This window comes from Ailuropoda melanoleuca, chromosome 17 (genome assembly GCF_002007445.2).
Source record: "Ailuropoda melanoleuca isolate Jingjing chromosome 17, ASM200744v2, whole genome shotgun sequence".
Classification (NCBI taxonomy): domain Eukaryota; kingdom Metazoa; phylum Chordata; class Mammalia; order Carnivora; family Ursidae; genus Ailuropoda; species Ailuropoda melanoleuca.
In genome coordinates, this window is record NC_048234.1 from 3,277,558 (window position 1) to 3,290,008 (window position 12,451).

Genomic DNA, 12,451 nt, shown 5'->3' on the forward strand with positions numbered 1-12,451 from the left:
TTCTCCGTGAATAAGCCGAAGAGAGACAGAACTTATAAACAAACCTCTTACAGAATTTAATGTTTTCAGGGATGGGAGGGACTGAGGACTGAGGGGGGGAAATGGCAGGGTGTTCACCAGCAGAAAGGCACAGGGGTCCCAGATGGCTGGACTGGGCTGACGGGACCACAAGCTCACTGGGAACCTATCCTCTCTCAGTCTCTGTCTCAGAACATCCTGGAACCGCAGTGGCTCCTTACACCCGGACTTGCTGTTGTTCCTTCTTCTTCACCTCTGCCCAGATGTCCGACAGATCCTGGATAAACTGCTGGATCTAACAAGGCAAGGGGACCCGAGTTAGCCCACCCAGCACCAGGCCACCCCGTCTCCACACGGAGCACGTCGGGGCATAACCTGGAAGGAGTCACTGTTTCCCTGGACTGAATTCTTGAGGCCTTTAATTTTCCCTTACTTGACAATAATTTTAGATGAAGCATCAGGCTTAGCAGACGGGAAGGCACAAACAGGGAACTCCTGGGGGCTGACGCAGTGACAGTATGAAAAAGAACAGTGGACAGTCTGACGGAGGATACAGACGAGGGGCTGCTGAGCAGACTCTGACTCTAGAAGCCTCTGGCGGGGGCCAGCACTGTTGGGGGGAGACGGCCACCCACAATTTAATAGCCTTCGGGGGTATTTACTTGGAACCCAGAACGGATGCCCGTTTGACAACACTGAGTCATGGAGGGAAGCCTGAGTTTTGTTCACTAGCTTGTGTTCCAGAGAACATGCGTTTCTGCGCCACGTGGGGACCTGGTCTCCTGACTCTGGGGAAATCCGTTCATCTTTCTGGGACTCGGCTTCCTCATCTTCAAAAAGGGAAGGGGGAGAACAGATTGGCCTTGATGGTCTCTAAGACCTCAGTTCTAAAATCTCTCCTTTCAAGAATGTTCCTGGAGATGGGACTACACGTATGATTCCAAACTCTCAACAACCCTGTCTGCCAGGAATACTGTTACTATTATGGGTACAATTCCTGTTTTGCAAAAGAGGAAACAAAGAGTCCATGAATTAAAGTATCTTCCCCAGGGTTCCGGAAGAGACAAGCCCAGAATTTCCCAAACTATGTTCTTATAACCAGTGATCACACCCCCCTGCAGAAAGGGTTCTGTGGTCAAGTTAGCTTTAGAAACGTTATCTGCTTGGAGAGTCTCAGGGCAGAACCACAGCAAAGACGAGGAAGTCCTGTGTGTAAAGACCGTCTAGCTTTGCTTCGCTGAGAGTGTTCCAAACCTATTAGTCTACGAACGCCTTTGATTTCCCCCTAGGAAACTTACCCACCTCTTGGGCGTCTAGGATTTGCTGAGCACAATTAGGGAAATGGCGCTCCAGGGCTTGGGTTTCGTTCAGGGATCACCCTGGACCTTCCATGACACAGTACCGTTGAATTCAAATTCAGCCTTTTGCAGAATCACGCTTCCAACGTTGTACTCCGGGGCCACGCTCCTAAGTTCTAGAGAAGTGGCTGCGTTCCAGGGCTCGTGCTTGGGTGTCACAGGGATGTCGCTGGGGACGTCATGCGCTGGAAGTCTCTGCAGCCTCCTTGGGAGACTTCAGTTAGAATCAAGCACTGGAAAAAGGTTTGCTCTGGGCACACCTACGTTTTCTCATTTTGGTACAAGATCCATGTGTTGCTTTTCCTTCTTGTCAGGAGGTGCGAGACCAGCTACCGGCCCTCTTGAGCTTCTGTCCTTGGTAATCCAAGAATCCGCAGTCGGTACGTCTCGCTCCTGCCTGGACCTTCGGTTGTCACTTTAATTCTCCCGGGTCCTTGTTTTTAATTGTTTTGGGCTAGTTGATCACATGCATGTCTGTCCATAGGCTCACGTCTTACGGGAACGCGGTGGGATATTTTTAAAATAACTTGAGCAGTAGGAAGTGTTCCTGTAGAAGCAAACTGAGGCTGAGGGGGAGTCAGAAGCTCAAAGTCCAGAGTGGATGGGCCGGGAGCCAGGGTCTGAGCCGGGAATGCCTGGGCGGGGAATGCCTGGGCGGGGCAGGGAGCTGGAGATGACCACCTCCTGTCCCACCTTGCTTTACAACAGCTAAGGGAGAGGGGCCTGAGGACCTCCAGGAGTCCCTGAGACCCTTCTGCCGGGGACAGGGGTCTGCAGGGGCAAAGTCCTTTTTCAGTAACACGGAGACATTACTTGTTTTTTTCTCTCATGAGTGCACAGCGGCTTTTATCAGATTGGGGTTTTCCATGACATAGGGCTGAGCACAAAAGCAAAGAGCAGAATCCACCAGTCGTCCGTGAAGCCAGACATTAAATGGATTTGTGAAAGTGTGACTTGTCCCACGAAGTATTGTTTCGAAAATGTGTTTTTCATCAAGCAGGCCATTGATGTTGACAGGCTCCTTCTCGTCGTTGAAAAACGAATTCTTCAATTTTTCTGCTTGAGTTTCTTTTCTTTTTTTTTTTTTTAAAGATTTTATTTTTTATTTATGTGACAGAGATAGACAGCCAGCGAGAGAGGGAACACAGCAGGGGAGTGGGAGAGGAAGAAGCAGGCTCATAGCGAAGGAGCCTGATGTGGGACTCGATCCCGGAGCGCCGGGATCACGCCCTGAGCCGAAGGCAGACGCTTAACGACTGCGCCACCCAGGCGCCCCTCTGCTTGAGTTTCTAATATGGTAAATATCAATAGTATAACACATAGAGACAAAAGCTCTTTGGGGGTCTTCAATGTTAAAAGTGTGCAGGTCTCCTGATACCAAAAAAGTCTGAGAATCAGACTTTGGTGATCAGACTTGGCTCAAGCAGACTCCCCGCTGAGCGCAGAGCCCCACGAGGGACTCAATCTCATGACCCTGAGAGCATGACCTGAGCTGAAACCAAGAGCTGGACGCTTAACCGACTGAGCCACCTGGGTGCCCCAAGTTTCACTTTTTTGTTATTGTTAAACAGGGCAAGTACCTTCCAGTCCACGGCTTTTATTGGCTTGTGTGTCATACTCATTCACCACTTACTGTGTGCCAGGCACTGTTCTAGATACTGAGATACAGTTAGGAACAAGACAAACAAATCCCAGCCTTCTGGAGCTTACGTGCTATTATTTCATGGCAGGGCTCGAGGCTTTTGCCAAAGGAATGAAGAATCAGTCATGGTTCTCTGCATGTCACGAGAAGCATGGCTAATGCGTCTGCCGCACGGAGTTTCCCCAACGGTGGGAGATGGTACACCTGTGCCCGGAAGTGAGATGATTTTGGGGAAGCGCATGCGCGTGGCATCGAACAGCTTTCAATCATACAGTGAGAAAGGTATTTGCTTTCCAATTTCCTTTCAGTTACTTGATTATTTTTTTTAAAAAATTTTAAACTAGATTTTATTTGTTTGAGGGAGAGAGCGAGAGAACCCACGAGCAGGGGAAGGGGCAGAGGGAGAGGGAGAAGCAGAACCCCGCTGAGCAGGGAGCCCCACATTGGGCTCGATCTCGGCACCCTGGAATGAGGACCTAAGCCGGAGGCAGACAGTTAACCGACTGACCCACCCGGCAGGTGCCCCTCCTTTCAGTGACTTCAAAGAGAAAACGTCAGATTGGTACTAATAAGACCCTAACACTTCCCTCAACTTGTTGATTCCTCCCCCTACCCCCCAACCCCCAATATTCTCTTTCCCCAAAGAGTGGACCTTGGGCAGGAGCCTTCAGCCTCTTTCTAGAACTCAGTAAGACTGTTTTGCATAAGTACTGAATTCAGTATTGGGTCCCTGCCATTGGCCGTGTTGACTACAGCCAACAGGGTGTCCGCGCTAATGTGGGGGGTCTCAGACCAGCACCATCACCTGGGAACTTGTTGAAAAATGGGAATTCATGGATTCTCATCTCAGACCTACTGAGTCAGACACTCTGGGGCTGGGGCCCAGCAACACTCCCAGCCCCCAGGGGACTCTGATCCTGTTAAATTTGAGAACCACTGTTCTGTGGGGGCTCATTCTTGCTTTGGATGGAGGGACAACCCTCTTAGCTCAGTAGACCCAGCTGGCCAGGGCACTGCACCGCCTCTTACCATGTCCAGCTGTCTGTGCGTGTCCTCCAGAGACACGGTGGTGGTCTCCTTCAGCTGCTTGCTCACGATCTGGAAGAGGTTCAGCGTCGCCATCTTAATGGTGCCAAGCAAAAGGGTCTTCTTGGCGGCGGTGTTCTGGATGTGCGCCCAGCGAGACTCCTGGGGAGGGGGTGGAGCCGGGACGTGAGCAGGCGTGTGCGTGCATGTGTGGGTGGGTGTCCCGCGTTCACCCCGCCGCCCCCCCCCGTGCCCAGAAGCCCCCCAGCCACTTCCTCCCCACCCCACGCCCCCCACTGCGCTCACCCAGACGATGACGTCGCTGCGGGCGCGGTCAAAGCGCATCTGCAGACGCGCCAGCTCGTTGTTGTGCTGCAAGATCTCGTCGTCCTTCTCCTCCATGTAGCGCGCCAGCCGCGCCTTGGCGCGCTCGATCTTCTCCTGGCCCTCCTGCGCCGAACGCATCAGGTCCTGGTGCATGCTCACCAGCGTCTTGTAGCGCGAAATCACCTCGTGGATCTCCTCGAACTGCGGGTGTGTGGGGGGGATCCCATCACCGCATTGCAGCTGTCCCCTGCCCCGGGGCCTACGGCGGAGCCCCGCCTGCCAACTCCCTGCCTAGATGCCTCAGCCTAGCGGGGAGACCCTAGGCCAAGGTCAAAGGGCAGAGGCCCTGTGGACGTTGGAGTCCACCTGCTCGCCCTCCTGGGTTGGTATGGGCCACGGGCCCTGTACTGGGGGCACCTGCAGCTGGAGCTGGGGTCCTCGGTTGGCATGTGGGCATCACCTGGGAACTTTAAAAAGGACACCTGTCGGGCTTCACCCCCAAGAGAGTAATTTTATTGATTTATGATTTTATTGATTTATTTGAGAGTGAGGGAGCGAGAAAGCACAAGCAGGGGAGAGGGAGGAGCAGACTGCTGCTGAGCAGAGAGGCGGACACTCGGGGCTCGATCCCAGGACTCGGATCATGACCTGAGCCGAAGGCAGACGCTTAACTGACCGAGCCACCCAGGCGCCCCAAGAGATTCATTTTAATAAACAGGCGGGAGGTGGTCCCTGGCACCTGAATTTTGCAAACACGCCCCCCAGGTGATTCTAGAGGATTGCTGGCTGGGGTTCAGGGGTTGAGGTGGTGCATTTTGAGATGTCTCCCAAGGCAATAATTACCCTGTCCAACAAGAACGGACCGAGAACCGCTTATGAGCCCGGCAGTATGCTGAATGCGAGGGACGGCGCAGGAGATGAGGAAGCCAGACCCTGCTCTTAGGAAGCCTACAACTTGGGCTGGTGTGGACGGAGGACAGACAGGCAGGGGAAGAGTTACAACACAGAGTGATAAGCCCTATCTATGATGGGGAAGGGGGTGCTGGTCGCAGATGTGTGGGAATATCTTCAGCATAAGGCTTTCGGGAATTTGTTCACGCGTGCTGAGGTCCCCTCCTGTGGGGGCTGGAGACGGTACCAGTGAGAGGGGGGGCTTGGCCTGCCAGGCGGGGCCGAGGCCTTCTCCAGCATGGTGCTCAGCCGACACTCTGACCTGAACTTGCCGGTCACACACCCCCCCGCCCCGGGCCCTAGAAGGCGGTGTGAGCACTGGCCTTTCTATCCATAATGCCGCCCACCTCAGCATTAGAGGAGAGGGGAACAGCCAGGAAAGGTTTCCTGGGGGGAAAGGATGGCTACAATGAGACCAGAGGGATGAACGGAAGCTGGCCAGCCAAGGGCAGGTGGGGGAAGGTGAGGACAGACAGACGGAGCAGCCGCCGACAGACCACGGGTGCGTGGGGCCTGTTCACGATGCTCATGGGAACTTAGTTTGAATAGCCTGCGTTGAAGATGGGGACGGACCGATCCACCCCAGGGAAGTGACAAAAGTGCCCGGTACCCCTGAGGAGGAGTGCGGACTTCCTCTGTTAAAGGGTTTTAGGAAGCAGAGAGAACTTTATATCTGCATTTCCGAAATTTCGCCGAGTACACACACCATGCAACGGCACGCGACAGTTAAAACGAATGAGGCTGCCAGGAGCACCTGTCCAGTGCTGGGGGCTGGTGCAAAGGACGCAGGTTTGAACCTGAAGAGCTCCCGCTGTGTAAAGATGGGATGCTTTGCACATCAGTAAGGATGAGTGCAAAGCATCGACACATCCCAGATACATCAACAGTCCATGAACTCATGACATACTAACAGCACGACGGGTCAGCTTTGGAGGGTGCCAGAGAACCAGCTCATGAATCCGAAAACCGTAATTAAGAATCAAGCACTTAACGAGACTTTCCGTTAAGACTCACAGAGTAATCAAACAGCTGATGAAGGCAAGATTCTCTTGATGAAGTCTTTCTCAGTGGTAATTTCCTAGCTAATACGTGCAGGAGAGATGACAGAACATTTCCGGCCCCCTAAAAGGGGCTTTCACCCCCTTCTGCTCAGGATCTGCCTCCACCACCAAAGAAACCAAAATTGTGGCTTTTATCACCAAAGAGTCACTCTTACTTGTTTTTAAATCTATCAGTGGGATCATACGTGGGATCAGTGGGATCATACGTGGGTCCTCTTTTCTGTTTGGCTTCTTTGGATCAACATCAGAATGTCTGTGACACTCGAGACTCAAACTAACAACCAAATACCTCGTGGGGACCTTGGTTGGACCCCAGTTGGAACAAACCAGTTGGAACAAACAAAGCATGTGTGCAATAGTTGGGGAAATTTTAACATTGACCGCAGACTTGGTATTAAGGAATTACGATCACATTTTTACGGGGTGCGACAATGGTATTGACCTCATCTTTGACAGTCACGTACTGAAATACAGATGAAAAAATATATCATTTGCTTCAAAATGGGAGGTGGGAAGGTTGGGGGATGATTTGATGAGTCGGTAATTGTTGGAATTAGGTGATGAGTAACGGGGATTCCATGGATGATTCTATTTTTGTATATGTTTGAAATTTTCCATAAGGAAAACGTGATTGTTTTTTTTTAAATTTTTAAGAGAAAGCATCTTTGATCAGAAAAAGCAAGTCACAAGGGGACACGTAACAGTACCCTTCATAGTTTACGGATATGTACCCTGTTGCCAAAATAATAGCAAACCTGAGTGCGAGCAGCTTAAAAATCAGGATGTGGTGGCCTCCTCAGAGAGGGGAAGAAGAAGGGGGCTTGGAAGGGGGGCCCACAAGGGGTTTCAATGAGTGGTAGTGTCTTATTTAAGAAAAAAGAACTGGAAGCCATTTGGGGGATATAAGAAGATTTGACAAGGTGCAGTGCATACCCGGGTGCTGTTATCTATCTCTCTATACCTTTCGGTGTGTTTAAAATATTCTGAAAGACCTAGCTGAAGAAGGAAAGAGAGGGGAAGAAAGAGGGGCGGGAGATCACGCTGGGAGAGTGTGGGACAGCCTGGTGGCCAGGAATAAAGGCAGTGCTGAACTCCCGCATGAGGGGCCCTGGGGGTCTGGATGAGGAAAGGGCAGGGGCCGGATTCCAGAAATACTTAGGAGGCAGAATAGACCAGATCTGCTGATCGATGGGCTGCAGGGAGGGAGCAGGGGGAGGAGGCGGCCCCCGTAACGGCGGGGCTGAGGGTGCGAGGCCACACCATTCACAGCGCTGGACACGCACAGTGGGAGGACTGGCAGCCGTGGGGGCAGGAAACGGAAGAGCTGAGCCAGGGACTCCCGGCCGTGAGTATAGGGCATGAGGCTCAGAGCCAGACGCAGGCCAAGCTCCTCGGGGGTAAGACACACTTTCCCCAGCTCTGAATCGGAGTCCCCTCTTATAATTGCTCTGCTGCTGTGGTGTATAGTCCCCCCCCCATTATGAATGAACCACTTATTGTACAATAGGAATCATTAGAATGGGACACAACACAGATCTGGGCTTCGCATACGTAAATTAGTTCTAGCACGGGACCCTAGAAATTATCTGGGACTTTAGAAAGCTGTCCATCCTTTGTCTCCCCAGGTTGCTGCCCTCAGGACACTGACCCACACCCCCAGAAGGCATACCCCGTACCTGGCTCCCCCGGTGAGGGTCCCTGCCTGCTGCTGTCACATGGGGGCGTGGGACGCATCCGTGGGAGGCCCCACAAGTTGCTCAAGGAGAAAAGTGGAAGGTCAGGGACAAAGACCCGAGGACCATTTAAGGAAGGAGCTGGGAAGAGGAGCTCCCTGGAGGAGGCTGAGGGGAAAGGGCCAGAGGTGGGAGAAGGGTAGACAGGGGACAGGGAAGGAGACCGCAGGAAAGGGCAAAGCTCTGTTTCAAGGAGGCTCCCAACAGCCCTGGGCCCGGCCTGTGCACTGCGCTCTCTAGCTCTGGACTGGGCTGGGTGTCTGCCAGTTTCTTTCCCTTCCTCTCTCTGTGGGCTCCCAGGTAAACGAAACTCAGCAGGCAGGAGGGGGAGCAGGGGTGGGTGCCGGCTGCATCCCGCATCCCGCTGCAGGCAAAGCTGGACACTGGGGGTGCCAAGCAAAACTTCGCTCCCCCAACACGCCACCCACACAGAAGGTCACCCAGATGCACGGGCAGAGCTCGGACCCCAGAGAGACCAGCCCAGGACCCCTCCCCACCAGCCTCTCCCAGCTGCCTGGTCAGAGCTGGGCAACCACCCTGCACAGCGCCCCCGCTGGCCCCAGGCCCTGGGGAGGCCACTGCTCCCCCCCCCCTCACCTCTGAGTTCTCCACCACCTTCTCCAGGTACTTGTTGAAGATGGAGTAGTCCTGCAGCTTAGAGTTCAGCCGCTGGTGCTCCAGCTGCAGTGCGGCCATCTCCTGCTTGGCCTTGGCCAGCTCGTGCACGCGCTGCCTCTTCAGCTCCCGCTCCTTGCTGGCTTTCTTCAGGGCGCGGATCCGCTTCTGGTCGTTCTCCTGGGCCGGGGGCGGGGGGGGGGGAGGGGGCACCCGTGGGACCCTGGGCCTGTCCTTCCCTCTGTCTGCCGGGGATGGGCAGGGATCGCTGGGCCACCCGTGAGCAAGGAGGCCCGGATTTTCTCCCCATTTGGTGCTTGGTACTTGGTGCCTCCATTTCTCCAACTGGAGAAAGGAGAGGCCCTGGGCAACCGTGGTCCAGCCCTAGGGAGCGGGCACAGGAGATGGTCCTGGCAGGGCAGGCCGTTCCCGACAGCCCGTCCCCGTAGCCCAGACTGGCATCAGGCTGAGGCCAGAGCCGACGGTGCAGATGACAGATGTCCCCGAAGAAAGGGTGGTCGGGCTGACACCCCCATCTCCTTCATTCTGCAAAGCCCTCCCCGCAAGATCAGGGGGCACTCGCACCCTCACAGGGCACCTGTGTGGCTTCTGTCCCTCTTCAGGGGCTCCCTTGAGGCCACATGGAGGAGGACGTTGGGAGGCAGGTGGAGAAGGCCCAGGGAGGGTTTGCACTCTGCCCCGTGAGCCCAGGACAGGACCCAGGGTCCCCTAAACCAGTCCAACTGTGCATCATAATCCCCTGGGAAGCTTTTTAAAAATGCAGTTGCTGGGCCTCCCCCCACCAGGCCTGTTGCAAGCACAGAATCCCAGGCGTCTGCGTTTGTGAAAGTTTTCTGGGATTGCCAGGCTGCTGGGCCTCCAGCAGCCCTTGGAGAAGCTTCCTCATCTCCAGCCGCCCCACCCACGCCACTAGCTTTTCTCTGGCCAGTAAGGAGGACTCAACCCCTGGAGAATGTGCCAGGCCCATCAGCCTCCTCTCCCACCCGGAGGAGGCGCAGAGAAGACAGGAGCTGCCCAAGAGCAGCCCCCGACCCCCACCCCAGAGCGGAGGCCAGGGCTTCCCCCTGGAGCTGGGCCGGGCCCCCTCAGGGCTCCATCAGGGCTGGCTGGAGCTGGTCTGGAGAAATCGGGGTGGTCAGATCGCTCCTCTAAGGACTGATTGAGAGGTGTCGTCTCTGATGGACTCTGGGGCCTGGTCTTTCAATGGACCCCTGGACTCTCAGCACAAGGACGGAGGGGTGGGTAGGCGGCGGGGACTGAAGCCCTGTCTGATTCGTCTCTGTATCCCCACGTGCCCATCCCTGCCTGTCATCCTCCACCCATTCATTCATTCATTCATTCTCCCAGAGACATTGTATGTACCAGGCACAGGCGAGGAAATGGTGAACCGCAGTCTAGAAGGGCCCAAACTGACAGGGAAACAGGAAATTACAAACCGTAATGAGTGGGGACATAGAGGGAGCAGCCCCAGGCCTTGTTGAGCAGGGAAGAGATGCTAACCCAGGGTAACGAGTCAGCAAAAGCAAGAAGGAGGGGAGGGAGGTGGGTGGGGGGGAAAGAGGCAGAGGGGAGGAGGAGAGGTGGAGAGGGAGAAGGAGGGAGAAGGGGGGGAGGAGGAAAGAAGTGGGGGGATGACGGGGAGGAGGAGGGAGGGGGAGAGGGAGACAGGGAGGAGGGGGAGGAGCAGCGACTTGCTGCATGGGCCCCTCATACCTGGATGAACTGCTCAAACTTCCGGATGTGGGCCTTCAGCTGGGCCTCCTTGATACTCAGCTCCTCCCAGCGCAGGTTCAGGGTTTCCATTCTGCGCTGAAATGTCTTGGGGTGGGGGCACAGAGAGGTCAGGAGGGTCCCTGCACCTCCTGCCCCAGGGCCTCTGCCCCCAGGCCTCCCACCTTCCACCCCACACCAGGGTCGGTCGGAGCAGGGCGTCCCAGGACCCTGCTACCCCCAAGACTCAGATCCTTTCTCTCTCCTCGGAGGGAACCCAGAAGCTTCGCGCAGGACTTCTGGCTCCAGCCACTGCCACCCACAAAATGGGGGGTTCCCGTCCTCAGGCTCTGAACCCCGCGGCCTCCCCACACTCCGCGCCTGCGTCCCCACCTCCTTCTTCTGCTCCATAGCGTGGTGCATGAGCATGGCCTCCTTCTTCTTCTCCAGCAGCCGGAGGGATGGGGACTCCGACTGATCCTCAGTGTTGGGGAACTTCCTGCCCCAGACATGGGCGGGAGAGGCCGGTGGGTTCAGAGCGCCCAGGGGCCGGCTGGGGCTGGGCCAACCCGTGGGGGGGCGGGGGGGGGTTCCTGGCCCCCACGTGAGGGAAGGGAGTGGTGTGTGGGGAGGGCTGTGTTGGCATCTGGAAAGCCAGAGGCTGGGTGGGTTGGTGCCAGGGTGAGAGGGCAGGTGACTTGGGGCTCAGGGTTACGGTGGGGGAGGGGACAGGCAGGAAGGGGGGGCTGGGGGCTGGGGGAGGCCCCAGAGCCCCAGACACTCACTGCAGCAGTTGTAACAGGCGCTCCCCATACTGCAGCCGGAAGTACTCGGCCAGGTCTTCCTCCTCCATGATGCCCAGACTCATGCTGCTGCTGACCCCGTGGCCAGAGCCTTACAGGGAAACGATGGCTGGCGGAGCCACAGGTGGCTCAGGGGTGCGGGCTCGGCTCTTGCTTCTCCCTTCCTCCTGCTTTTCAGGGTCGCGCAGAGGGTGGGGGTCTGAGAGACTGGGGCAGGACGGCTGGGAGGCTGGTGGGTCAGCAGCTCGGACGATGTGTTGGCGAGTGAAGGGAGATCTGGTTACCTGGCAACAGGCCCCCTGGTTCTGTGGACCACCCACGGAACCCAGGCTTTGCTCTCTGACCCTTGTCCCCGCTGACCCCAGTCCTGCTGGAGTCCCACGTTCTGCTCCTGCATTTACCCTCCCCACCACCCCAGGAACTCTGGGGAGAAGTAAGGCCTGACTAGATGCTGGTGTCCAGGCCTGGGAGGCAGGGTCTGGGGGTCCATGGCCCAACGGGGGGGTTTTGGTGGAGGGGTGTCCTTGGGGGTTCGGGGGTGTGTGTGAGGGTGAGAGAGGGTCTGGGCCTGGGACAGATGGGCCAGAAGAAAAGGAGGCAGGGGTGGGGAATCCAGGGAGAGTGGGAGGAGACCCAAGCTTGAGAACCAAGTGGTGGGCGAGAGTAGGTGGGGAGCCTGGGGACCAAAGAGGCCATCCCGGGGATGTGGAAGGGGCTCCCAGAGTGTAACCGATTCAGGGCCAGTGCCATCAAAATGTGAAGAAAAGCCACGCCCTGGTACCATGACCGTCAGATGTGACACGTGTCCCTGATGAGGGCTGCCCTCCTTGATCCCGTCAGGGCCCTGGATAAGCTCACTGGGGCCGGGGGCCAGCGACCAGACTGGAGACCCCGTGGGAGGCAGGCGCCCAAGGGGCCCGGGCGGGAGTGCTGCTGCGGGACACAGGGTCCCGGCTGCGCGCCGTCCCCTCTGTCCCCCGTTCGCGCCGGCTGCCGGGCTCGGTCCCTCTGGGTCTGGGGCGGGGGTCCCTGCCGGTCCGGGCGGTGCCGGGAGCCGGCCAGCCCACCCCGCGGCATTGCCTGTCCTCTGGCGCCCCCTGCTGGCCGCCCGACTGCGCCCTGATGCGGGCCCCGAGTGGCAAGAGCCGTGGGGGCGCTGCCCAGCACCCGCCCCCCCCCCCCCCCC

The 12,451-nt window shown here is 56.6% G+C and overlaps 1 protein-coding gene across 1 annotated transcript; it reads right to left on the bottom strand.

The window, feature by feature from the left end:
- Positions 1–50: 50 nt before the first annotated feature.
- CCDC42 (coiled-coil domain containing 42) lies at positions 51–11,681 on the bottom strand. The gene is made up of 7 exons (XM_034646665.1): positions 11,248–11,681; positions 10,856–10,961; positions 10,466–10,570; positions 8,714–8,911; positions 4,351–4,572; positions 4,048–4,206; positions 51–313 (listed from the first exon to the last, which is right to left on the bottom strand). The coding sequence occupies exons 1-7, from the start codon at positions 11,328–11,330 to the stop codon at positions 236–238; spliced, it is 951 nt and encodes a 316-aa protein (XP_034502556.1). The 5' UTR covers positions 11,331–11,681; the 3' UTR covers positions 51–235.
- Between the last annotated feature and the right edge of the window lie 770 nt (positions 11,682–12,451).